Source organism: Pipistrellus kuhlii, unplaced genomic scaffold (genome assembly GCF_014108245.1).
Source record: "Pipistrellus kuhlii isolate mPipKuh1 unplaced genomic scaffold, mPipKuh1.p scaffold_m20_p_12, whole genome shotgun sequence".
Lineage (NCBI taxonomy): Eukaryota > Metazoa > Chordata > Mammalia > Chiroptera > Vespertilionidae > Pipistrellus > Pipistrellus kuhlii.
In genome coordinates, this window is record NW_023425427.1 from 5,258,051 (window position 1) to 5,284,806 (window position 26,756).

At 57.0% G+C, this 26,756-nt stretch overlaps 1 protein-coding gene across 12 annotated transcripts in view; it reads left to right on the plus strand.

Annotated features, from left to right (window-relative positions):
- LOC118716123 (DAB2 interacting protein) overlaps positions 1–26,756 on the plus strand; it is a 174,968-nt gene that overhangs the window by 122,530 nt on the left and 25,682 nt on the right. The window contains exon 1 of one of the 12 annotated variants that reach the window (XM_036432887.2): positions 13,233–13,735. The exons of 8 other annotated variants lie outside the window; for them this stretch is intronic. In XM_036432887.2, the coding sequence (XP_036288780.1) occupies positions 13,566–13,735 (170 nt within the window). In that variant the 5' untranslated portion in view covers positions 13,233–13,565. Of the gene's footprint in view, positions 1–13,232; positions 13,736–13,929; positions 13,949–18,050; positions 18,205–19,104; positions 19,124–26,756 lie in introns of those variants that run through there. 3 more of the 12 variants (XM_036432889.2, XM_036432888.2, XM_036432891.2) reach the window with 3 other exon arrangements.

Genomic DNA, 26,756 nt, shown 5'->3' on the forward strand with positions numbered 1-26,756 from the left:
TAGCAAGCTTTTATGGAACACCTGCTTGTGCAGGGCCTTAGGTGAGAAACATGCAGGTGACTGAAGGCCAGGGCGGCCAGTGACTGAAGGAGTACACAGACACACGGCCAGGGGTCTGTGTAAGGAGATCAAGGCAATAAATGGGGACGGGGGGTGGTGGTGGGGGTGGTGGGGGATGGTCAGGGAGGAAGTGAGGTGATTTGCCATCCCCAAATGCCTGGGTCTGAGGCAGGGCTCCTGGCTGATTTCCCAGCCCTGCCTCCTCCCGCTCTCGCTCTCTCTGGGTGTGCAGGGGGCTGGCTGGCCTGGGTGGGAAGAAACAAAATGTAAGGCAGGCACTTGGCATGGAGGAACAGGTGCCAGCGCCTGCCAACTGCCCTCTCATTCATTTAACTTTATGTTTAAGTCTTTTTAAATATAAAAATACAAACACAGGAGTACCAATTCCAGGCACATGGAGTATAAAGCAAAAAGTGAAATTTCTCCTTCCACCTCACCGTTGACTGCTGGTTGGGGACTTTTCCTGCAGACCTTCGGTGGCTTGTTAAAAAAATTTATGTATGTGTGCTGGAGAACATGTGGTCACGCTTAATCTGACCTTGTTGGCCTGTGAGAGGGAGGGGGAGACTGGTTGTCTGGCCTAGAACCCTTGGATGGGGAGGGGGCATATCATACAGACCCCTCCTTCCAGCCCCACAGCTGGGGTGGGGGGAAATGGTATTTTCCTGGCAGTTTCCCCCAAACTCAGAGGTGGTGAGTGAGAGAGAGAGAGAAAGGCTGGATGGCTGTCTCGTGCAGACGAGACTCCCCTAGGGACCCTGGGGATTCAGTTATTTCTGTTTTGCTCACCTGTGCCCGGCCCTGGGGATAGGGGCAGGAATCAGCTGCGGTCCCTGCTTGCCCTGGAGGAGCTCCCAGCCAGGGGTGGCAGAGGTATACCCAACCTTAGTGACTCCACCTGGGGGCTCTCATGGGGCCAGCAGGCTGCTGTGCAGAAGAGGCCCTGGAGCCTGGCCCCAAGGGGCTGCTGGGAGCCGCCAGGCCTAGGCAGGAGTGTTGGCTGCACTCCGGGAAGCTGTTGGAGGAAGTAGAATTAACTAGAATTCGAAGGAGCTTTTCTCAGTCCTAGTCCATCATCGATGGGGCTTGAAGTACCTTCCTGTTCACGAGTGATAACACTGGATGGAAAGCCCTCGAATCTTTGAGGCGCAAACACTGGTGCTATTGTTTCATTTGGAGTCTGTTTTTTTTTTCCCCCAGTGGAGGCCCGGTGTGGATTGAGACACAGAGCTGGTTGAAGATGAGGCCCTTCATGGGGGAAGGGAGGGCTCATGGAGAGCAGTCTGCTTAGACCAGAGAGCCCTGTCTGGGCAGAGTGCTGGCCCTGCTCGGGAGACCTTGAGCAAGGAACTTGGTCATCTGTACACTGGGCTGAGGACGTCTGCCTGACTCCCAGCTTTGGTGATGGTGAGGAGGATGGTGATGGTGAGGAGGAGGATGGTGAGGAGGAGGATGGTGAGGAGGACAGGGACAAGTAGAAGAATACTGAAGATTCACCTTGTGCCAGGCACTTGCCGTGTGCTTCGTGGACCGCCACCACGGCCACGGCCAAGCCATGCCACCTCACACTTGGGTCCTGCAGCCGAACCTTAGGTCTCCACCTTCAGCTTTGCCTGTCTTGCTGATTTCACTGCCCCTGCTCGAACCTGTCCCCCATCCCTTGGGTGCCCCAGGCCAGGATCTTTGCCCTCATTGTTCCCTCTTCCCAGGTTGTACTTGGCCTGTATGTCTGTGACCTGCTTCTTCACTTCATCCAACCGCACTGTCAGACACAGCCTGGGCCCTGCTCTGTTTCTCCCAGCCTTTGTTTCCCCCTTTCACATCCCCCAACTAGACTAAGCCCCAGGGAGCAGGAAATTGACGTCTTGTTCCCTAGTGTGTCTCTAAAATAGGGCCTGACGCAAGATTGGGGAATGAACAAATCAGCATATTTCATTTAATCTTACCCCCACGAGGTGGGCACGTTGCTACCAGAGAGATGGATGGACTAGCTCATGGTCACACAGCTGGCACAGGACAGAGCTCCGGGGTACGACAAGAATGCGAGGGGGATTGGATCCTGTGAGGTTAGGGGTGGGGTCAGAAGGGAATGAGAAAAGAAACGAGGGCCAGGGGCCCATGGAGGACATCAGCAGGGGTCCGGACAGGGAGCCTTTGCAAGAGAACCCCAGAGCAGAGTCCGTTTGGGGCCCCTCTGCTCCCAGAGACCAACGTGCCACTGGAGTCCAGGCTCCTTGTGCTGGCGGCTCTGGTATCTGGCATCACCGTGTCCTCAAGGAGCTCAGGCCTCGCCCAGGCTGTTAGGGCGGAGAAACATGGTAGGGGAGGGACGGAGGGAGGGAGGGTGTGTGTCCAGCCTCGCTGTTTGCCTTGTTGTCACGTCTCCTTAATCAGTTTATTTCTGGGAGCGATGACTTCATCTCCTGTGGTTCTCGTCAGCCATTGTCAGGCGTCCGTGGAAAGATTGGGCCTGGCACTATTTGAGTTCTGAGCTGGGTTGGGAGAGCCAGTTGGCTGGCCCTAACCTGACCTGGGCCAGAGGTCAGATCTCCTCCAAGGGCCTCCCCTCCCAAAGGTCATGGCCCTTGTTGTCCATGTGGAGCCCAGGGCAGCAAACTCTGGTCAGCACGCCCAGGCTCTGCCCCCAAGGGCTCCTGCTGGCTGCTAGAGGAGGCAGATGGGTCACCAGAACCTGTGGTTAGAGGGGCTTCTGGGAGTTGGTGTCTGGCCACGCTGGGAAGGTGAAGGCTAGTGGAAGGTATCCCTGCGTAGAGGAGGGGAAGGGCTTGCTGGCAGGCTGTGTTGCTGGCCACGTGTGATTGATTGTTTGTTGGTCCTGGGGCGTGGCAGGGAATAGGGAGGAAGATAGTGGGAAGGCAGGCAGGGTTTGAACTTGATCCTTAAGGTCACTGGGAGCTGGGAGGATTTTAAGCGGAGGTGGGAACTGGGCAGATCAGTGATTTTAGGAGAGGTTCCCTGGCTGTGTGTGAGGGTGGGTGCCGGAGGGTGTCTGGGAAGAGGAGGAAGAGCAGGAGCAGGAAGCTGGCAAATGAGGGCTGGCCCCATCTTCCCCCTTCATCCTCAAGGGGAAGGGTCTCCTCCCTGCCCCTACCTCAGACAGCCAGGGGCTGCTGTCCCCACCCCTGGAAAGCTCATAGACCAGGGATGGGAGGTGGGGAGGGGTGATGGGAGAGCCTGGTTGGAGGAGCAAAGAAGTCAGGGTCCTAGTCCACGTGCTGAACCCATAGGCAAGTTCTTCATCTCTCCCAGCCTCAATTTCTGGGCCCAGAAAGGAGTGAGAAAAGCAAACATTTCATTTTGCTGAGATGGAGGTCTCAGCCTGCAGGGGGCTGGTGAGGGGCTCACATATCTGTTAAAACTTCTATTTTCATTTCTTCCAAAAGTAAGAATCTAACTGCCTGACTCTTAAGTAAAAGGGAAATGCTTTCAAAAGGGTCCTTGCCCAGGTGGGGACGCCAGCTTCCCCCACAGAGAGAGGACTGCTGGTCTGCTCTCTCCCTGGTCCCCAGCCACCCCCCATCTTCCCTGGCCTGCCTTCACCGCGCCCCCAGTTCAGCGTTGTCTTTTGGGGCAAGAAAACAGTTCTGCAAACCTTCCCTCGGCATCTTTTATCTGCATGGGTCTGTGCTGGGCCCAGGGCAGCAGGGACGGCTAACATACTGAGGCAGCTATTACAGGGGAGGAAGGTTGTTTTACGTTGTCTTGTGTTTAAAAATCTAGATGCAGAAGCAGCTACCCTGGGGCGAGAGGCCCTGGGTTCTGGGAGCTTCTCTTTTCTGCCTGTGGGACGCTGGGCAGAGTACAGGGCCTTGGTGTCTTCAGCCCCAAACCTAGGTCAGTCTGTGGCGATCCCTCCCCGGTCAACAGCTCCGGGGTCAGTGTTGGAAGTGAACACACCCTGTCCTCCCCAGGTAGAGAGGCCTGAGCTGAGTGCAGTGTCAGGGCAGAGCCCAGAGAGCAGGCTCCGTCTGGATGGAGCAGGCGGACCTACCATATTTTTCGGACCATAAGACGCACTTTTTTCCCCCCAGAAGTGGCGGGGGGAAAGTCCCTGCGTCTTATGGTCCAAATATAGCCTATACATATACTTTAAAAAAAAAGTTTTTTTTTTACTTGCCCAGCTCTGTGTGGTCTCTGTGTGCTTGCCCGGCTCTAAAATGGTTCTAAATGCTGCTGTTTACTTTACAGGGTTGATTACATGTGTTTATGACTGTGATGTTGGGTTTTAATGCACATAAAATATTTTAGGACACTATTTGTTTCACAATCTTTTTTTCATTTCCCTTCTCTAAAAACTGGTGCGTATTATGGTCCGGAGCGTCTTATGGTCCGAAAAATACGGTAACTTTGAATTCTGGTCGACCAGCTTCCTGTTGGTGATGCTGGGCACATTGCTTCCTTCAGTGTCTCTGAGCCTGGGCTCTCTCCCATGTAAATGGGTAATACGCATTTATGAAATGGGCATAGTCCACTTTCTGATAGGCTATGCCTGGGCCGTAGGGAACTCCCCGGTCATATTCATGCTGCTGAGAGCAGAGCCTCTTCTGCCCAAATACAGTGCCTGCTCCCCGCCCCACCTGCCCTCCTCCCAGCGGCAGCCGTGCTTGGCAGAGTTAGCCAGTGAGCAGCGGCCTCCAGCCTGACCTCCTGGGAACCAGGGTGCAGAGACAGCAGCTGGCAGCCCCAGGCCTGCAGCTGCCCCAGGAGCCCTGGGATGGGCGCCCACAAACTATTCCAGGCGGGGCGGGCAGGGCCTCACGTGGCTTAAACCCCCCTTGATTCGAATATGGAGTTCTTTGGAATTGTGTCTTACTTTATGAAGAAAGTGTTTGCTAATGAAATTAATAGTGTAAACAAGATTTGGGGAGGGCGGGCAGCCAGGGGAGAGAGGTTATTCAAACACACTTCAAAGCACACCCTTCTGCAGCATCTAAGCCACACCATTTGCATGCATAACGACGGTGCTAATTATAGGTGGCCTCGTCTGTTTAACAAGCTTGCCTGGCTGTGCTACATTCTTGTGATCACGCAGTCAGGATTCCCCGGCTCGCTCCTCACTAAAGATAACAACAACAGTAATAATAGTGCCTGTCATTTTTTTGATCTCTTACTATGTGCCAGGCATCCTACGGGGCACTTGATAGTCTTCGTCTTATTGAATCTTCACAACAGCTCTGTGTCCCTAAGATTCCTGTCCCCTGTGTACGGAGGGTGAGACTGAAGCACAGAGAGGTGAAGTCAGTGCCTTGGGCCCACACAGCCAAGAGCTGGCTGGCGGTTGGGGAAATGACCCAGGCCTTGCTGACCCTTCCGTTCTTTCCTCTCTGTGACGCTACGGCGCCAGGACACAGGATGGGCGCTCACTTTGTGTCCTGAAGCTTTCTGCTTGTGTTTGGGTCCTCTCAGAAACCCCCTTTTGCTGAAGAGGAAGCTGAGGCCCTGACAGAGTTGCAGGCAGTGTAAGAAGTGAGGCGGAGACCGCTCATTTGTAGGGTAAAGCCAGGCCCAGCGTCGCCACCCACTTTCCCACAGTGAAGGCGCAGCCCTCCGTCCTGAGGAGTCCCGCTTGGAAGGGGAGGGTGTCTGCCTTTCCGACTCCGGCTGGGCTGGGCTGGGCTGGGCCTCCTGGGCTGGGCTTGGCCTCCGGTCAAAGGAAATTAGAGGGCAGTAAACCGGTGGGAGGACACGGCATGTCATCACGTCATCGATTGCTTTACACGCGTTGTCATAAATGGGAGGTTGCACATGAGTGGCTCATGGCCACGTGTAGCCCACAGGCAGGTTTCGTTTTGAGAGAGTGGAGAGGTGTTTTTTGGGGGTGTATTTTTTTTAATTGCTTACCAATACTAAACCACCCTAAACATGCATCTGACAAATCTGGATTTTTGGTTTTTCTTTGAAACAAACAAACAACACAGATGTGGCAACATTGGGCCCCTATTTCTATAGGGCAGAGGTCAGCAAACCACGGCTCTCAAGGGATGATTTGCCGCGCTGTTGACTAATGAGTTTGCCAACCACAACTATAGTGCAAAGAATTGACCTCTGCAGTTCACCTCTGACTCCTTCATTCCACCTTCAAGTGCTCACCTCCATTAGCTCTTCCCAGCCATCCTGGGAGGGGGGGAGGGGTTCTATTCTATAGATGCCAACCCTGGGGCCCAAGCCACTCCACAAAGCTGCTGGTGAGGCCAGGACTTAAACCTCCATCCTCACCGTTCACCTTGTGTGGTTTTCACCTCCTTGCCTCCCAGCCCTGTCCAACCTCGCTTCCCCCTCCCCCCCCCCCCCCCACTCCAGCCTCCGATCGCCAAGGGCCGCCAAGGAAAGAAGGAAACCTTTCACAGGCCTAATGATTCAGAAATAACCAACAGGGAGCCCGCGGAACTGTTCCCGTCTCCCCCTCTCGCTTTCCACCCTCCCCGAGGCCGGAGGGGACATGGGAAACCTATTCATTTAAACTCAATTATTTTCTCGAAGACAGAACAGAACTGAATTGGGTCAATGCTATATTTGCTGTACTCAGCTGTTTCCCCTGCAACGCCATCACCCACCGGGTGTATTGCTGGGCTCGGTGCCGCCAGGCTCGCCAATTAGGAGTCCATATCGGCGGCCATTCCTTGGCAAGCTTGGCTGGGGAGCAGGCCTGTCCTCGGCGCGGTCCCCAACAGGCAGTAGGTACAGGGGCACTTAATGTCCAGCACCCGTCTGCGTGGAGGTGCTTCTGACAGCGGAGTTTCTGCAGGTGGAGAGACGAAGGCCCAGCGAAGTGAAGTGCTTGCCAGAGGGGCAGGCCTTGGAGTCAGAGCCGACGGGGCCTGTGCCCGCTGTGCAGTTCTGTCTCCCACCTGTAAGTGAGGCACCAGAACTTGACAACCCTCCTGGGGTGGGGCTGTCGTGATGTAGACGTGATGTGGTATGCCAGGGGTCTGCCTGGGTGAACCCACCTGGCCACACTCATTCCCTGCACAGTGTACCGGCTCAGAGCTCAGTGGGGACCCAGGTCTCCGGAAGAGGATGTGCTGGGACATCCTCCTCCTGGTGAACCTCCCCCAGGTCCCTGCACCCAGCCGGAAGGTGTTCCTGCGCCGTTACAGACCCCCACGGCCAGGCCGGGCATGCATACCTCGTGCAGCTTCCTCTGGGCCCCGGCCGGATGCGTGCGTTATTCTTTGGCATTAATGTCTGTGTGCGCCGCCCCCATTGGAGTGCCAGCTTCTTGAGGGCAGAGACCACGTTCTCGTTCACCTGCTTGTATCCTGGCGTCACTCCCCTTCTAGCTGTGTGACCTTGGGCTGGATGTTTAACCTTGGCGGGCCTATTTCCTCCTCTGTGGAGTGGGCCAGGGATGCCTCCCTCTGGCACATGGCACGGGGAGGGGCGAGGAGTATCAGACATGGCCTCACTGTGGGAGATGCCAGCAGCGGACCAGAAAACACTCGGAGGAAATAAAATCAGATGCTTCCTGTTAGGCCTGACCAAGTCACTGAATCGATACCCCCTCCCCTGGGAACTGACCTTCAGGCCAATTCACAACTGACATTCCCTTTCCCTTAGACCACATTCCACTTACTAAGACCACATTCCACTTGCTGAGACCATTGTCTCTCCCCTCCAGACTTTCCCAGGATTCAGACCCGCCCAGAGAGTTCCCGACGAAAAAGCCCTCCTTGAGCCCTTTCAGACCTCTGACGCCCCCTCCCTGGTGCTGGTGCCATTTGGGGGCTCAGCCCATCTGTTCTCCAGATGACCCAATGAATGGATGACCCTCACCACGCTGGCCTCCTGCGTTCCTCCTTTGGCGACCCTAACATTTCCCTCCACTCTCTTCAAGCAGAAAACCCAAGAGCCAACTCGGGGTCCTGGGAGGGTTGGCAGTGGCATGTTGTTGCAGAAGTACCATCGGGCTGCAGACAGAGGTATGGGCAGGGATGTGGCCAGGGGCCTCCCCGCCTCTGCTTCACCTTCTCTGCTGCAGAGGGCTGGCCTTCCCCAGGCGGGGCATTCCAGCCTCATAGTCATCTCTGGTTGCCAGTGTAGGGCTGGGACCTAGCCTGCCCTGCTGACCTCCAGGCAAGGCATCCAGGTCCAGTGCCTGCCATTGACCTGGCCCTTTGGCAGTGCTGGAACCTGGAAGTGGCCAAAATTCCCCACCCCCTTCTCACAATGTTGTCCCTGGTCCCAGGGGTTTGGGGGTGAGTGAGGGCAGGGAAGTTTGAATTTCTTGACCTTTTAGGAGGCATGTGTGAACTCCGGCATTGGTTCTCACATGGTGTGATGGCTCTGAGGACAGAGTCCTACTTTGCTGGGGTGGGGATAAGACTTGGGTCCTGGGCAGCAGGTAACCTCTTCAGAGACACAGAAGCTGGGCTCTGGTGGGAACACATGAGTGGGCCACACACACACACACACACACACTCACACTCTGACCGTAGGGGCTGGCAGTTACAGGCCCATCAACTGGAACCACCCCCCTTGCCCTTTGACAGCTTTCATTCCCTGGACCACCTTTCTGGGTGTCATCCAGCACTCGGCCCTGTGACAGCCAAAAAGGAGACATGCTGACCGTGTCTCATTGACTGTTTGAGTAAATTTACTCTGCATTTTTTCCGAGGAGCCGGCGCATGGGTGGGAATTTACTCCCCTGAATGCTTTGATGGAAACATTACATTTTTTGAGTGAACATGTGTCAACATCACTGTGGGGGGAAGGTTCCAGGATTCTCTGCCGGCTGCAGTCATTACCACAAGACGTAGTAGGTTGGGGTGGGCAGATGGGGATGGTACAAACTGGCTGGCTGATGGGAGGCGGGGATGGGAGCTGGGGGATATCTGAGCAGGTGAAGAGGAGGGAGGAGGCAGTTGGGAGGCTGCAAGCTGACCATATACATGAACCCCGCACACATAGAAAAACAAGTGAGTGGAGAACACATGAGGGCAGGCAAGGACGGAGAACGGGGGCTCCGGAATGGTGGGCACTGGCCTCTCTGACCAGAAAGACAGGCTGGGGCCAGACTGAGGGACCTGAATGCCAGCTCCCAATGGTAACTAGCTGTGTGACTGTGGGCAGCTTTTCCAACCTTTCTGTGCTTCCGCCTCATTTTAGTAAAATGTAGCTGTGGATACCAACAGTTTATGGCTCTTTGGAGGATTAATCAAGATAATGCATGTAAAATACTTAGCACTGAGCCTGGCACATGGCAGGTGCCAGGACACATTTGCTATTTGTTGGTGATGATGAAACCACACAAGCATAGATGTGCTCATATAAATTAATGGCTCAGCTGCTTTGAAACTGTTACCCAGAGTTGGCCCCCGTCTAACACCACATTTGTTTCTCCTCCTCCGCTAAGAGAGCTATGGTTTCTTCAGAAGTCCTTGTCCACAAGGACAGGCTCTGGGGCTGACTGTCCTCTGCAGGGCATCCTTGTCAGGTCCTGTGTCTGCTTCTGTCCCGCTGACTCTCCTCCTCCCGCTCAGGCAGTCCTCAGCCCCCCAGAGAGGGCCAGTCCTCTGACAGCTTCCAAACAGGAGAGCCATGGTCTCAGAAAAGGTCCCTCCCAGCCACGAGCCTCTCACCACCCCCCCCACCCCCCCAGGGGATGCCTGGCCCTGCCTGGAAGTATTCCTTGACAGTCTTGGGGCTGGCTCTCTTGCACCCCAGGAAATGCAAAGCTTTCTGAGGGAGGAGGGATCTAGAGAGCCCCGCCCTGTTGATGAGACAACCTCAGATCTGAAATGATACAACATCTGAGCTCTGGGCTGTGGGGAGAAGATTGGCCTGCAGGGTGTGTACGTCCATCGCACGCTTACTGAGTCCCAGGACCTGAAGAAACAGCGATGAATAGACCCCCAGCAGCACCCAGGAGAGGGGAGGCAGGCCAGGGAGGGATTCAGGAAGAGGGAGAGAGCTTGCATACTCCGGTTCCTGGAGACCTTGAGAAAGGGCCCCCTTTAGGTGGGGGCAGTTGAGCTGGATCTTGGAAGGTGAATGAGAATTAGAAATAGGAGGTGAAGGCTGAGAAAGGACAGGGCATGCATGGGGAAAATGGAAAAGGCCTTGGTGGCTGGATGGGATGGGTGTAAAGGTGAGGAGTGTGGTGGGTGGGGCCTAAATTAGGGAGGCCTGGGTCCCTGGAGGTGCTGGAACCAGGAGGGACTGGATCGGGCAGCCTCTGAAATTCCCCAGCTACACACGGTCAAGGACAGTCAGGTGTAGTCACTCTGCTCGGCATATTATTCTAGATGACTGTGGAAGGATCTTGCAGGAGGTTATGCAGTCCTCTGAGCTGAGGCTAAGAAGGGGATGGAGGAAGCACCTTATGCATGGCCAAATAGCCAGTAAGAGTGGGGTCCTAAGTTGGGGTGTACATCTTTTGACCCCCCAGATACAGGCTTATTTCTTTTTAGCTTGTGACACCCCCCTCCTGTGTCAGCTGTCGTGCAGAGTGAGAGACCCTGACACAGGAGCCTGTTTTGTTATAACAAGATATTAGAACTGTGTGGACCAATCAGCAGGGGGAATCTGGAAAGGCTTTCAGGAGGAAGGATATTAGAATTGGGGAGGGAGAGAAGAGGGGATGAGTAATAGGTACAAATGGTTATCTGGGGTGAGGCACTTCTTTCCGACGAAGCTGCATCAACCTGTGCTGGTGACTGAGCTCTGGACTTGACCTCTTTGTCTATAAAGCGGTCACAGCATCAGCCTAGCAGGCGTCTTCAAACTACGGCCCGCGGGCCACATGCGGCCCGCAGAGGAGTCTGACCCGGCCCACCAGGTTTTTTGGGCAGTGAGCGCAGCCGAGGTGTTACAGTAGGAATTAGTAGTTCATATAGTCCGGCCCTCCAGCTCTCTGAGGGACCGTGATCTGGCCCCCACTTTAAAAAGTTTGAGGACCCCTGGTAGCCTCTTTGTTACCACAGTTGAACTCAAGGGGGAGGAGGTGCTCGGAGATGTGCTCTGCTCCCTCCCCCTGCGTCATGGCCTTGGCTGCTCAGGGAGCCAGAGGGGCTTCTCCTGAAATGTTATTAAGACTTCGGATAGGCCCGGATGAAAACTGTGAGGGGAAACCCCACCTCATAGGGAAGAGAGCCACTAAGTGCTCTGCTTGGCTTAGAGCCCCCGGAATGGGGGAGAGGGCGGGGAGGACTCTGGGCGTTGTTGGGTCCCCTGTGGTCAGAAGCTCCGGTGCCCAGAACAGGACGCAGCAGGGGTTGGAATGAATTTGACTTCCCAGGTTGTGGACCACAGTCAGACCTGTTCACCAGCCCTGCAGGTGCCCCAGCCAGAGTCCTGCACCAAGTAGGTGCCTGTTGGTCTGGCACTTAGTAGGGCACATGTGTCAAACACAAGGCCCACGGGCCAAATCCGTCCCGCCAGGCCTTGCAATGTGGCCCGCACCGCGCTGTCATCACTGCACTCCGCTGCGTTTCCATCACAATGACAGTTTATGACTGTTCAGTAAACCATTCGGCCCGCGATTTAGGCTGGATTTTAGATTTTGGCCCCTTCTCTGATTGAGTTCGACACCCCTATAGTAGGGGTTTAGTTGTTTGCTGAGGGACTGGAGCAGGGGACTTACACTGGGGCTTGTGATGCCTCTGGATACAGAAGCCGTGGAGTAGGCAGGCCCCCAGGCAGGGCTCTGTCCCCCAGGGCCTCTCTCCATCCATATTTACATGGAGGGGTTAGAATCCCTTATCCCACTGCACCAAGAAGGTGTGCAGCAGTCCCTTCCATGGAGGCCGCCGGGTGGGGCTGTAAGGGAAGCAGTGTGGGTCTCTGCCTGGGGTAGAGGTCCACATATTGCTTTGGCTTCTCTAGTGGATGGAAAAGGGGCTGACCCCGGGCAAAAATGTTGGGTTACCTGGGCTTGCCCTTCCCGTGGGATTTGAGTTTCAGTGAGGATCAGGTGCGTGTGACCCCAGGAGCCGGCCAGCGACAGGACCACCTTTGTGGTGTTCACAAACCTGGGCGGCTCTCCCAGCTTACCTGCTTGTGTACTCCGTCCCTCCCGAGATTAACCCTCCCCCTCTCTCCCCTGGCTCAGCCCAGAGGACTAGGCCCAGAGGAAACTTGAACCCTGGACTGATGCTGCTGGGAACTCAGTTCCTCCCAGCTGGGTGCTTGCTGTTGTTGACTCCATTAGTCAGGCGGGGAGGGCCGGAGTCAGGAGCCCAGCTTCCCAGGCCCTCCCTCCAGTCTGGTGACCTTGGTAGGCAAATCACTGGCCTTGTCTGCACCTCCGTCTTCTTTGTTTGAATTTTTTAAATGTTTGGATGAAAGTGCGGGTGGGGCGGGGGAGTGGTGAAGGAGGCAGCAGTCTACCCCCCTATTGCAATGAGCCGGGGGTGGGGCTGTACTTCCTTGTGATCAGAGAAGAAAGTGTTTGCAGCTGGGGGCAGCTGGCTCCGGAATGTACCCAGCTGCCTGGCCCGGGAAGGGAAGGGCCTGTGCTGCAGGTGGGCGAGCCGCCCGGCCTGGTGGCAGGGCGGGCGAGAGAGAGAGAGAGAGAGAGAGAGAGAGAGAGAGAGAGAGAGAGAGAGAGAGAGAGTGTGTGTGTGTGTGTGTGTGTGTTGGGGGCGGGGGAGGGTGCGGAAGTCTAGAAGGCTCAGTGTGCAGTGCCCAGGGAGGTGGCTCTGGCATCCCTCCCAGCCTTTTGGTTACCTCCACTCCCACCTATACAGCTTTAGCTGGCCCATACCAGAACGGTTCATTCAACACATCTGTCAGTGCCTACCTTGTACCAAGCATTGGCCTACGGCATGCCAGGCTTACCAGGGTGAGCAGGCCTTGTTCCTGCGGACCTGTCATTCTCCTGGTGGGAGAGAGGGGGCAAACAAGGTGATTTCAGGTCAGTGCTATGAGGACTATGAAGCCAGGTGATAACTGGGGGGGAGAAGGGGGGTGCTCCTTTAGCTGGAGGGCTCAGGAACAGCCTGTCCTAGGAGAGGACACTTGATCTGAGACAAGAATGAGGCAAAACCAGCCTTGCCTAGAGCCAGGGCCAGTGGAGGGAATGTCCTGTGCAAAGACCCGGAGGCGGGGCTGCCGGCCATTTATGACCCTGGGCGGAGCCAGCGCATTAGGGGCGGAGCCTGGGAGGGACCTCTCCTGGCTGTGAGTCTCCGCCAGCCAGAGCTCCCTGCTCAGGTGCCCTGGGAAGGACCCTTTCCCGAGGCCGGAAGTGGCTGTTTCCAGGCTTCTTTCTAAACTTCTTGGACTTGGAGGTTGTGCCTACCGGCCACCTGTATGGAAGGCTGTAATTTTCCACTTGTTCTCTGGAGGACCCGGAAATCTCTAGGTGCTGTCACTGCTGTATTTTTTTTAAGACGTTTGTGAAATTTCAACTTGGAAGACAGATTCAACGTGGAGTTTGCAGGAAGAGGGAAGCCTGCCCGGGCACGCCTCTTCGATGCTGGCCTGGGCTGAGAGGTCCCCTGGTGTGTCCGGAAGTGGCCCCTGGATGCCAGCCATCCTTGGGGATGAGTCTCTGTGGTATTGGACTCCTTGGTGACAACCTCAGCAAGATCCTGGACCGGGCCAGAGGATCTGCTCTGTGGAGGCCTGCCCATTCGCAGAAGCTGGATCAGACTCCCGGGCACATGGCGCCCAGACCTGGGGCAGCGGAGAGGCCAGGGTTCTCACCGCCAAGGTCTGTGGGTGGCTTTGCCAGGGCAGGGGCGCAGGAAGCTCCCTTCCCGCATGGACCTCTGATGGGGGTGGAGGGAGACTGGAGGCTGTGAGGTTGTTTCTCCTGGGAGCCTGGCCTTGGGAGGCTACCTGTCCTGGGCCAGGGCCTCATGGATGAGGGAAGATGGTCAACAGCCAGCCAAGACCCTTCAGGGGCTTGAGAGGAAGTGCCAAGGTGGGTGCCTGGGGTTGCTAGACTGGCTTCTTCCTCCTTCTGGGAATCAAGCCCTGCCCTCTGGGAGCATCAAGTCTCGGGGAGGGGAGGCTGTGGGCACCTGGAAGGTGGTCTAGGCCCAGGGAACTGGGGTTGGCAAGGCAGGCTGGCAGGAGGGGGCTGTGTTGCCAATGAGGACCCTTACCTGTTCTTTAGCGGGAGGCTGCCGGCGCAGGTGAGCAGGGGCAAGCCCATTGGACCCAGATTTAATAATCCTAGCCCGTCTCTCTGGTGGTTAGTATTGCAGGCGAGGAGCTTTACTCCTCAAACTTGTATTGATCCGGACACTAATGAAAAGTAAAGGGGTTTTCGGAGCAAGGTTTTTTCTTTTTTTCCCTACTAGAGAAAAGGACATCCGAGGCCTAAACCACAGTTTTGTTTTTCTCCCTCTCCCTAGATTTGGGGGCCTTGGGGGGTGACGTGACCTTGCTCAGGTTTCACCTCTTCAGGGAGCCTTCCCTGACTGCGCAGGCCTGCAGTCATTCCTGTTCCTCAGCAGTTAGTGGGCTGAAGCTGCCACTGTGCATCCCGTCTCCCCTAGGGGCTGGGAGTGGCAGAAGCCTCTCGCTCACCTGAGGGCTCCCCCCCCCCCGCCCCCCCGCCCCAGCATGGAGGTGAGAGGCATCTCCCTGGAAGACATTGAAGGTGGGACTCTTGACTTCTAGTGTCTTTCTAGGCTTGGTCTCTTTGCTGCCATGCTGTTTTTATTGCACACTCGTGATTTTAAATACTTAGTGAGCTCTTGCAGCATGCCAAACCCCACCCCCCTGTGCTCAGGACGTGGAAAACACCCAGACGTGGCCCTGGGGCACGCCGAGGTCGGGAAGGGAATTCCAGGTTGGGTGAAGTCCCCTAACTGAAATGTAAGTCAGGGATTTCTGGCTGCTTAGTTCAGCACCTGGATGCCCAGTGCTCCAAAAAGCGCCTGGGCCATGGCTTGCATTTAAATACTTGCTGGCTGAATGAGCAAGGCGCTATGAAGGAATAAGCGTGCTAGATGGTTCGGTGGGAAGGAATGGGGAAGTGTCAAGAGCGGTTGGAATGGGGCAGTAGGGGGAGGTTGGAATGGGGCAGTAGGGGGAGGGCTGAGCTCCGAAGGATTCCCTAGCCCTTTGGGAGATAGGGAAAACAGAGGAGCCGCAGTACAAAGTCCCGAGGCCGGCCCTGGCTGCTCGCAGGTGCAGGGTGGGGGTTGCTGGATGAGGATAGAGGGTAGGTCATCCACCTGGCCAACTTCTTCCACCTGGGGAGGACTTTGGATGTATTCTGAGTGCTGATTGGACCGGTTGATGGGTTTCTAGCCCTGGAGTTAAATAATGATTTGCATTTCTAAAGGGTCCCTGTCACACCCTAGAAGGAAGTTGGGGGCGGGGGAGTGAGGCTGCCAGAGCAGGTTTCATGGAGTGGATGAGTGTGAGATTTTAGAGGATTTGCTGATGGGCTGCCTTGTAAAGGCCAAGGAGAGGTAGGGTTCCTGGCGTTTGAGACGGGGCTTTAACCACCGAGATGGAGGCCCACTTCGGACTTTGAGGAGTCCAGGAGATGTCAGCCAGGTCTGTGAGCCTGGAGCTCAGGGGAGGGGAGGGCCGGAGAGGAACACAGGAATCCTGAGCACACTGGGCATAGTCAAGCTAAGGAGTGATGAAATCACCAAAGGAAAGTATCTTCCTGGAGGAAGGTGATGCAGGTGCCTGGGAAGGAGCACAGTGGCCTGTGCGGGAGGAGGGACGTCAAGTCAGGCCACCCCTCGCCGACTGATTAACAGCCCTGTGGGTGAGGGGGTAATGGGGCGCCTAAGTCACCCTGCTGCCCCTGGGTTAGTGGTCACCTGGTCTGCCAGGGCTGCAGGCATTGCTCCTGCCTCCTACCTTGTTTCCTCTGGTGCTCCATCCCGCCCTGCCCTCTCTAGCACACATGCTGGTTGCTTTAGGCTCCGGGGAGGGAGAAGGAGGCAGGCCTTGAGCCTGGTCAAGCCTTGGGGCCGAGGGAGGCTGTTTGCAGCAGGTGTGAGTGGCTTGTCTGACTGCTGCACAGCTTCCCACAGGAAAGTGAGCTCAGCTGCACACAGACCCTGGGGACACCTGGGGAGGAGGCCCCTCTCACTGGGGAGTGAGAATGCCAAGGTCGGGCCAGGCTCCACCTGGAGAGGTGACACTGTGCTGCCTCCTGATGACAGGTAGTGTTGCTGCTTGGCTGCTTCCTGCTCTCTCTTCCCTTCCGCTGCCCAGCAGATCCCAATTGGCCTGCGGGTGGGGCAGAGGCAGGCTGTTTTCAGGTTTCAAAGTATGTGGGCCACCGCCCAACCTTCCTGTCTTTCTGGCCTGCTGGCGGGGGGGGGGGGGGGGGGGGGGGGGGGGGGGGGCGTGGGGGGGGGCGTGGGGGGGGTGGGCGTTTGAGAGGTTCTGGGGAGGTGGTCTTGCCTGGTAGTCAATGAGGGTCCAATTGGACTCCCTCCTTTTTACGGAAAGAAACTAAGACCCGAGAAAAGTGGCTTGCCCGGGGTTAGTACGCAGGGCTGGTTTCCAGCTGTGTGCCTCCCAGGATAGCCTGGGCAGCCTCCTTCAGCTTCACCAACTGGCTTGTCTCTGAAGTGCTCACTCTGAGCCAGGCTTTGTCTAAAACTCAGTGACTCCTCACAGCCACCCTGTGAGGTTAATACCATCACAATTGTCCCTCTGACGGAGGGGGAAACAGAGGCCCAAGAGGTGACTCGCCTTGTCCAAGAGCACCAAGTTGTAAGTACCCCAGCCCAGATTTGAACTGGACATTCTGGCGTCAGAGCCCATGTTTTAACCCCCGGGCTGTGGCCTCAAGCTTATGTGACTGGGGGTTCCATGGAAACAGTGAGGGTGGTGAATCCTTGACTGGCCGGCCCCTGCAGCATTAGGCCTGAGGACTCCGCCTGGCCTTGGCCTTTCAGATAGAGGATGGCATCCGAGAAACAGCACCTGCTGCCTGCCCAGCTACCCCAGGTGCCAGGAAATGGCCCATCTTTTTCAGAGGGCTCGTTAGGACAGGTGCTGAGGCCCAGGCAGGCAAGTCTCTCTTCCTTTCCTCCCCTGGTCCCCTTCTATCTGGCAGTTGGGCAGGCCCTGCCCACCCTTTGGAGCCTTGGGGCCCCAGGAGAGCCTGCAGCCCTGCGCCTCCATTCTCGTAGACAGTGGAAGGGCCTTGCCAGCTTGCAGAGCCCTGGGCTCCCCTCACCTGCCACTACCTCTAGCCATGCAGCCTGTCCAGGAGGGGCCTGGGCCTGGGCCTGGGCGAGAAGTGCCCACTGCTGCAGGTCTGCCTGTCTCCTTCAAGTCCTGCCAGGTGTCATGATACCGTGTTCTCATCTGTATGTAAGAAAGAGAAAGACTAGAACCAACCTCACAGGGTTTGAGGCCCACAGTGTGGGGGCACCTGTGACAAGTGAGCCCTCATTCTCACCCCTTCTTTTTGCCCATGAAGGAAAGGTGCTAGTGGCCTGAGCATTGGGCTGAGGAGAGCTGGGCCTCCGGGAGCGGGAGGGAGCAGGTGGGGGAACACATCCTGGCATTGGCGGACCTCTTGTGGCTGGGTCCCAGCTGCATGCACACACGCGCACACGCACACACATGCACGCTGTATGAAGTCCTGGGCAGGTTGGGAACCTCTGCCCATGGCAGCTCCTCCTCTGAGGTGGGGCCAGCTATTGCCTGTCTTGTGGGGTAACTATGAGGAATGACCAGCCTGTGCTATGAAGTGCTAAACGCTGTGCCAGGCACGAAGCGAGTGCTTAAAAACGGCTGCCATTTCTGGCTTATTCTTCAGGATGTAGCCCCCTTGTTCTGGGGTTCTTTGGAGCCTTAGGGTGAAATTTGGATTTTCACTATTGTGCATTTTATGTAAAGTCTTCATAGAAGCCCAAGACCTTCAATCTGATCACGACTCCTTGGTTTTTGTTGTTGTTGTTTGATGTCCTGTTTTCTGTAAAGAAAAAGGGATCTGTGCCTTTAAGATCCTGGTTGGGCCAAGTGGGACACTGTTGCTTTAAAAGCACATTATGGAGAGTTGGAACTTAGCCTTTGTTTAACTAGCCATGATTAGTCCCAGCGGACAGGGCTGGAGTGGCATGCCCAGGACCAGAGCTGGGCTGGACTGGCTGGGCCCGGTGGGAAACGGCGGGCAGCTGGCTGGCTGGCCTGGCCCCCTGGCGTGCTGGGCCTGGCGAGCTTGGTGGCCACGGCTGAGAGATGGTGAGTGGCCTGAACAGAGGTTGGAATGAGGGAGGCTGGGGAAAGAGGAAGGAGGGAAGCTGCCGGGGCCCAGGGGCCACCAGCTGGCCTCCTGGCCCAGGGCGATCTCTGTGAGATGGGTGGGTGCTACCTGTGAGAGGGACTGCCCAGGTGCCAGCCTAGGGAGGGCTCAGGAATTCCCGGGGGGTGTCTCCCGCTCCTCCGCAGACATCAACAGTGAGCCTGAATGTGGAAGCAATTAGGATAGCCCCGCCAAGGAGCAAGAAACAAAAAGTGCCCTGGCTGTTTTTAGCTTTTAACGAGAGGAAAAGAGGAAATCAGTGTTGTTTCTTTCTGTGAGCAAGGCCCCGTGGCCTGTGTGGCGGCCCCGTTGAGAACCAGGAAGTGCTTGGAACCGTGAGAAGTTTTCTGGGCTGAGGAACTTGGCCTTTGCTCTGCGTGGCCCAACCCTGGACCGGGCTGTGCGGGGCTGTGCGGGGTTTGGGGGCCATGTCCTCTCCATCCCAGCCCCCCCGCTGGGTCTCCTTTCCCCTCCCCTCCCTGCCTGTGTCTGTTCCCGGGTCCTTCGGCCTGCAGGGTGGGGTGGTGGAAGACCAAGAAGGCTGTGTCTGGGCCTGGCGTGTGTTTTGCTGCAGCTTACCTATTTGAACCAGTTGTCAGGAAGGAGCCAGGTCACTGTGATGCAGCAGTCTTTGCTGGGACAGTCCTCATCTCAGAGAAGTCAGAACTGTTACAAACTTTCCTGTGGTCTGGTCATGAGGAATAGCTGAGCTGCCTGGTTTGACACAAGTATCCTTTGGTCTTAGCCACTGTCACTACCGCTGCTGGGGGCTGGCCATGGGTCAGATTCCTCCCAGCGTGATGTCCTTCTCCCCATTGTCCAGACAGGGAAAACGGCTTGCCCAGGGTCGCAGAGGAGGTGAGCGTTCTGGTGACCAGAGTTCCTGCGCCTTACCAGAAAGTTGGTTCGGTCGATCCCACGATTTCTGTAGGCTGGTGAAAGCCTGAGGCAGTGCCGGGCAGTCCAGAGCGCCCTGGTCCAGAAGTTGACCGTGGGCGAGCTGCAGGACCTATTTGAGCCTCCACTCCTTTGTGTACAGGGAGGTGGGGACCTCAGGGCAAACCCCGGAGGGACTTGGTCATTTCTGCTGAGGCAGCGCCACGGAGGTGGGGGTCTCTGGGCCGGGCCTGGAGGTGGACAGTCCAGAGTGACCGGAGCCAGATAGGGCTGGGCAGGGCTGCTGTGGCTGGGCTGGGATGTGCCTGGGAAGCTGCATTTAAAGTGTGTGGCATTATGAGTTGGAATCCATGGGCCAGGTGGCAAAGGGCAGAGCCAGCCTATCCTAGAGCCAGCCTTTGTGGGGTGGGAGGCGGAGGTGGGCTCTCGGAGTTGGATACACTATCTGGGCCTTGGCAAGGCCCCCAAGGTCTCGGAGATGTAACTGTAGTTGGGCGGCTGGGCTACTTGCGGGTCAGAGCTGTGGGTGTGTTGAGTGTGGAGCCTGTGCACTTCCCAGGGGTGTGGGCAAGTGGAGGTGTGTGGTGTGTGTTGGGTGAGGCAGGTACTAGAGAGCCACAGAGCGCTGAGCCACACCCCAGTTTTCTTTGACATCCTTTCTCTGAGTGTCTGCCTTTGCTGGTGGCCTGGGAGCCTGCAGCTTGCTGACACCACCTTCTCCTCCTGTCCTGTCGAATGCTCCTGGCTTTCTCCTGTGAGTGACAGTGGGAAACAGAGCTCTGAGACCCCCCCTGGGGGTCCCAGACTCCAGGCTTTTGGAAGGAATGAGGAGCAAGGGTCCATGCCCCCCCCCCCCCGCCTCCCCCTGCCCTCCGGCTCAGTGCTGGCATACTGGAGGTGCTCAGTAACTATATACTGGGGCGCTGGACTCACTAGTCTGGGAGGAGGGGACATTAGCATAATGAACCTCAGAACAAATCCTGGCAGGAGGTAAGGGAGGCCCCATTTGCCAGACAGGGAAGTTGAGGAGCAGGAGAGGCCCTATGGAGGTCTGCACTCCCTCGAGCCAGCACCCCCTCCCTTCCTGCCTTTGCCTCTTGTCTCCCTGCTGCCGCACAGCCCCCCCCCCCCCCCCCCATCCCCAGTGGTGGCTGGCGTGGACACAGCTGGGCTGCAGGTGAGCACTGAGGCTGGAACCGAGGGTGCCAGGGTTTATTCCGAGATGTGTCTCTCCTCTTCAGAGGGGACGTGAGGCGCCTGCTTGAAATGTCGGCCTTCTCCAGGTGCCCTCGGAGGCCGTGGGTCGGTGCGGTGGCAGAGGGTCTCTGGGTCAGTTGGCAGAGGCTTTTGGACAGTCCCTATGCAGGGAGGGCCAGGAGCGCTCTGCCTCCTGGGCGGAGTGAGAGGCGTCTTGGAAATGTCCATGGGCCCAGGGAAAAGCCAGCAGCAACCAGAGGCGACACAGGGCAGAGCGGGGCAGGATGCCCAGGAAAGGCAGGGCCAGGGCTGCACACGCTCCCTCGGTGGCTCCGAAGGTACTATTGTTTGCCCATTCTACAGAGGCGATAGCTGAGGCGAGCAGTTAACAAAGCCACAGAGCATTCTGTGTATGCATGTTTGTCTCTGAGGAAGGAGGCCTTATCACGTTTGACCAGTCATCAGCCCGTGTTGACACGGGCCTGGTCCTTGGCTGACAGGAAGCCTGTGCCCAGGGATGGGGGAAGGACTCTCCCAAGGTCATAGTGTCCCTAGCGTGAATGGCCCACCCAGCACCGGGAAACCACGGCGTGATACCCAGGCACTGGGTGGAGGAGATGCGGGGGAGATGCTGCTTCTGCCCCGCCCCTCAGTCCATGGGGGGTGCAGTCCGAGCCTGGGAGGGCTTCCTGGAGGTGGAGAAACGGGAGGGATTTGATAAGCCAGAGGGAAAGTAGCATCTTTACGGAGCGGAAGTCCTTGGTTTTCAGCTCGTTCATTTATTTATTTCATCATCCATTCCTACTTGGGTCATGAGTCCCCCGGGCCCGAGGCAGCTGCTGGAGGTGTTTATGGTTTCTGGTGGGGGTGGGGAGCCAGTCCCGCTGTGGGTGATGTGATCTGTGGGGACCGAAGGGTGTGTTTACATGTGTGAGTAGGAGACTGAGCTGGCGGGGAGGGAACGCCTTGGCCAGGCCTTGAACCTGCTGTGCATGTGGAGAAGCTGACAGCAGTCGGGCCGCGTGTGCAGTGAGCCACTGGGGTTACAGTGTCCGGGCTGTGGCAGATGAGGCTGGGATCTCAGTCCTGGATGCTGTGCTCCTGGGGCCGGGAGGGGTGGGGGCTCTTTACTCTGGGTGACGGGGTTGCTTACAGTTTGGGGGTGTCACCCTCCCTCTCTAATGTTCCTGAGTGGCTGGGCCAGGCTGGGTAATTTCTCCGGGGGACCAGGAAGGGGATAGAGACCTGTCCCTACTCAGAAGCAGGAGGGGCACGAGGCCCTCAGCCAACTTTCCGTTTGCCCAGATCCCATCCTGTTCAATGAGTGTTCCTCACATTCCCTTCTTTTAAAATTCAGGGCACTTCGCTGTTCCGCTGAGGTTTATGAATGTTTAAAAACTGCTGTGAGGTCCCCAAAGTAATTTGACAAGTCTGGCAGCTATTGATTAAAAACCCAGAATTATTCAGGTTGCAGGAGGACGTGAGGGATTAGATGGAAAGATTTTTTTGTTTCTTCTTTCTCTGTGTGCCCTTTGCCATCTCCCTCCCTGCCCCCATCCCCAGCCCTCCCAGAAAAAGGTATAAGGTGTGGGGAGGTAAATGTGTCCTGTGTCCTGGGGTGGTTTTGAAAACTCCCTTAGGCTGTTGAATTATACTGACAAGAACGGGGTTGGGGATGGGGACGGCATATGTGTGCCTCTCCTGGGACCAGAACCAGCATCCCTGCGTCCCTGGACTCTCCTCAAGCCGTGTAGCCCAGGCCACCAGCAGGCAGCAATGAGGTGTCACTCTGTGGATATTAGGGTGGCAGTGGCAGTGGGAAGAAGAGATGTAGCAGTTGATAAAGGGTCTCTTAAGTTTATAGGGAGTTGGCGTTGGGAGGCGGGGTTGTGGTGCTTTCTGGAGTAGCTCAGGTGAGGAAATAGCAGCCTAGAGAGAGGAGGGAACCTTCCAGGGCATTGCAGCATCTGTGGGTCCGAGGGAGAAAGGGGCGCGCCCGAGGTCACCGGCAGATTCGGGGCGTGCGGGGACAGGAGCCTGCTGGGGCACTGGGCTGACTGCATGCCGGCCCCCAGGCCTGCCCCCGTGTGAAGTAGGTTCCAGGGCAGTTCCACAGGATCCCAGCTTCCACTTGTGGATCCTGTGACCCAGCCACGCTGCTCCTCTCTAAGCCTGGTGCCCTGAAGCCTCCGTCATCCCATCCTTTAAATGATCTGGGATGTGAGAAGGGTTGCCCCATGAACCAGGGCTCATCAGCCTGTTTGAGTTCCTGTTCCCCCTTCCCTTGGGGCGATGCTGCCTTTTGTGCAGGCTGTTGAAGAAGGCTGTGCATTTATGTATGTATGTGCCTTGGTAAGAAAACCTGTTACAAAGGGGAGCACATAGTAGGTGCTTAGTAAGTGGTTGTTCAGAGCAGGCTGCTGCAGTGCTGGTCATTCAGTCAGCATGTGGGGCTCTGTAGCCACAGCAGGTGATGCGTTGCTGGTACTCCTGTCTGGTTACCAGGTTACGGACCCTCCTGTGCCAGCTCAGCCCTGTGGTGACAGGGGAAGCACAGGCTCCCAGGTGTAGGGTGAGGGCAGTAGACCAGGCTCTTCCAGCCCAGGGCTCAGTCTGGGGATGGGAACAGGGTCTTACTGGTTCTAGTGACTGCGAGGACCTGCCCCCTCGCCTTGGACTCAGGGAACCCTGGGCCAACAGAGTCCATGCCTCCAGGCCAGGCCCTGCCATCCCAGGGAGCCTTCCCAGGCTGGACGGTAACCTCCCTGCCTTTTAAGGGCAGGCTCTGTCTCCCCGGGGTCCCTGGAGCCACAGGGCGGCTGCATTCTTCTCCCTTCCCCTGGGACCCCAGTTGGGCCAGGAGTTGAGCGCTGGCCACAGAGCAGCCGGTTCCCAGGCCTGGAGGGTGAGGCTGGGCCTGGGGCAGTTGGCTCTGCTGGGCGTTCTGGGTGGGGCACTGGATTCTCAGGAGGTTGGGCGCTTTCTCTGCCTGTGTGCCAGGACCCGTGGGCAGATTCTCAGCACAGCCTGCAGCACCTGCCCGGCTGTGACAGCAGAAGCATAGTTGGCACGCTGTGACCACACAGTCCACAGGTCCTGCCAGCCCTTAAGTGGGCACCTTCGCTGTGGAGACCAACTTTATCCAGGTTATGGCAGTGGGCAGTGGCAAGGGCCCACGTAGGAAATTAAGGGTTTTTGTTTTGTTTTGTTTTTTGAGACAACCCAGCATTTGTGTAGAAGGAGTTTGTCCCATTTTGTAGATGGGGAAAACTGAGGCATGGAGTAGAAGGTAAGGGATTTGCGTGGTCAGAGGAAGGAAACAGAATGACTCAGGAAGTCCCTATCTCCTCACCCCAAATGTCAGGAGTGTCATCTGCCATCAGCCTTAATAACAGCAGGTGCATCCTTCCTTGTTCAGCCATTCCCTGCTCCTACCCCTGGAACTGTTACATTCACCCCCGCTCTCCCTAACATCTCCCCACATTCTCACTTGATCCTTGATCCTTACGGCAGCCCTCTGAGGAAGAGATTCCTTCTCCCCACTTCTGGATGGAGAAACTGAGGTCTGGAGAGTTGAATGATTTAAAAATCTCAAGGTTGCATGTTTTATAAGGAATGGAGACTAGATTACAGCTGGGCACCCTTCACACTGGGCCCTCCTGCCTGTTACCATCTACAGGTGTGTGTGGTAGGGGGTCAGGGGGGGATGGTCTTTCGTGCTCACTCCTGGGGCTCCTTCCACTGCCTGCATGCATGCTCGACTGCCTGGCCTGTTACCCTAACAGCCCCCTGGCAGTGTAGGCATCTCCTCCACAGCATGTCTGAAAGGGTCTCCCAGTCCTGCTTGCACACGGGCAGAGACTGGGCGCTGACTCCCGCTAGAACCAGCCTGGCCCATGTGGAGACAGCTGTGCCTGAGCTGTCATTGGCCTCTCCTGGTCCCGGCCCTGCCCCCTCTGAGGCTCACTTTCCAGGCTCTACAACCCCACTTTCAGCTCACCCCAACCATCGCTGGGGACGTCCTCCCCATGCCAGGAACTTGTTGATAATTGCAGGTTTTGTTTTGGGGTCTCCTCCCTCCTTGAAATAATGGGGAATTTACTAACCATCTGTGTCACTAACCTTTTAAGAGAAAAAAGGATGGGGTTGAAAAACAGCTCGTGGGTTGGCTGGAAGGCTATCAGATAAGGCTGCTGCCCGGGAGCTGGGACAATGTCTCCTTGTTTCTGCTCCCTGGCCGCACAATGAACTGCTGTTGGGACCTGGCTGTATCTCCAGCAGCAGCTCTGCCCCTGCCCCTGCCCCTGGTGTGCCCACGTTTCCTGGGCTCCTGGGCAGGGGTGCCCTGCCCCAGCCAGGCTCTCTAGCTCTTTCTTCCAGACCCAGTGATCGAGTGGGTCCCAGTGAGCAGGTCAGCTAGCTGTGGGCCTTTCTCTGCCCATCACCTGTGGGGAGATGGAAAGACCAGCCTTGTGCTGATGGAGTTAGTCTTGGACTCTGCTGAATGCGGTTCAAATCACACGCGGACTTTGCCACCCGCCACCTGTGCAATCTTGGGCGAGGCACCTGACCTTTCTGAGGTGTGGAACCTCAATCCTATGGGTTGTTGTGAGGATTAATTAGGTGAGGAGACGGGTGGGAACGTGGTGTGGAGTGGGGCTCAGCCACACGGCCTGGGTGTGAGCGCTTGTCCGCCTGGAGGGACCAGGGACAGCGTGGTGGTGGTGGTGGCTTTGGCCTGGGCTTTGAAGTCGGAGGAAGGTTTTTGTGAGGCAGAGAAGGTGGTGGGAAGGTAGAACGGGTTCAGGAGAGAACTTGGGCGTGGATTCCAGAGCAGAGGAAGTTAGGGACCAGCTAGGAGGAGCATCTTTCCAGGGTGTGTTGTGAGAGCAAGTGCTGAGGAGACATTTCAGGGCGGGTTCACCACCAGGTGGAAGTGTGGCGACTTGACTATAGGCCTTGAGGGGATTGCAGACAGATGGAGTGATGCCCGTTGGGTAGAGGGGTCTGGCTGGAGGGTGCCGCTGTGGCCTAGGAGCGCTGGGGAGACGAGGAGGCTCAGGGCTGCCCGGCTGCAGCCAGGATGCCTCAACAAGAGTTCACCCAGGAACCTTCCCCTGAGGCTGGGGCATGTTTGTGGGGCAGGATATTAGGGAAGGAAAAGTAGGCATTTGCAGCTCCAGGCTCTAGCCACTTGGGGTCAGGCCTGCCTGGGCCTGCTCGGCTCCTGGCCCGCCAAACCAGGGCCCCTCGGTCTCCTGGGAAGGCCCAGTCCATTGAACTGTGCCTCCCTCTCCTCTCTCCAGCCCACCAGCCCCTCTGTGTGCACTTTATGGGTCCCTACCCCACTTGCCCTGGTTCCCAGCATCTTTACCCGGCAGGGATTTCTGGGCTGGGCCCAATCCCGATCTGCAGGCTGGGTTTCCAGCCCTGCACGGCAAGCCCAGGGACTGTGGGTCCCTGCTGTTCCTGGCCTGGTGACTTCCCAGCATCTGAGGCAGGTCTTCTCTTGAGCCCCATGAGGAAGGGAGGCTTGGAGGCTGCCCCAGGAGGTGGGCAGCCTGGGTGGAATATTGACTGAGGAGATAACAGGCCCACCCAAGCGTTGGTCAGTGCTGTGATGGGGGAGCGGGTGGAGGGCTTGTCAAAGGCACCTAGCACGGGGTGACGTGTTCGGCCATAGTGCTTGTGTGTGAGCCCCTTCTTCCCAGAGAGGGCGCTGGAGGAGCAGAGGCACCCCAGCTGGATGCTGAAAGTTCCAGACGGGGGCCACGAGGAGGTTCGGGTGTTTCTAAGTTGATTTTCTCGTAGCTTCCCTGTGGTCTGTCTGTTCCCTTGGAGCTTTCAGAAGCTCTGCCTGAGGACATCAATACAGTGCAAGTGATCTGAGCCCTGCGTGTGGCAGCCTCATGCTGGGCCTGGGGGAGCAGGTGCAGGGAGGCTGACTGCCTTTTGGGCTGGGCTGTGGGGGTCCCCAAGGGCTGGGATCCCAGTTCCAGCTCTCATTCCCATGCCTCGCCCAGCACAGGACTCCATGTCAGGGTGGGCTGCTGCCATGGTGACGTGAGTTTGGGGGTGGAGGCTGGCCTCTGTGGGCCTGTGAGTCTCTCTGAGCAGGACCTATCCGCTGTTCTCTGAATTCCGGATCACACCCATAATGGCCTCAGCCTCCCTCACGGCTGGCCGTGGAAGTAGTTACAGGTGTGTGCCCAGCAGGGCAGTGTGTGGTGACCCGCCAGGCCTCACTGACATGAGGGCAGGGAGAGATCGATGGATTGGAGGCCAGGAGCAGCGAGGGAGAGGGGTGGGGAGATCTGGGTGAGCTAAGCCCAGGAAGGGTTTTGTGCCAGTGCCGGGGTCTGGGCCGTGGACGTGAATAGGGCCAGGCCTGTTCAGC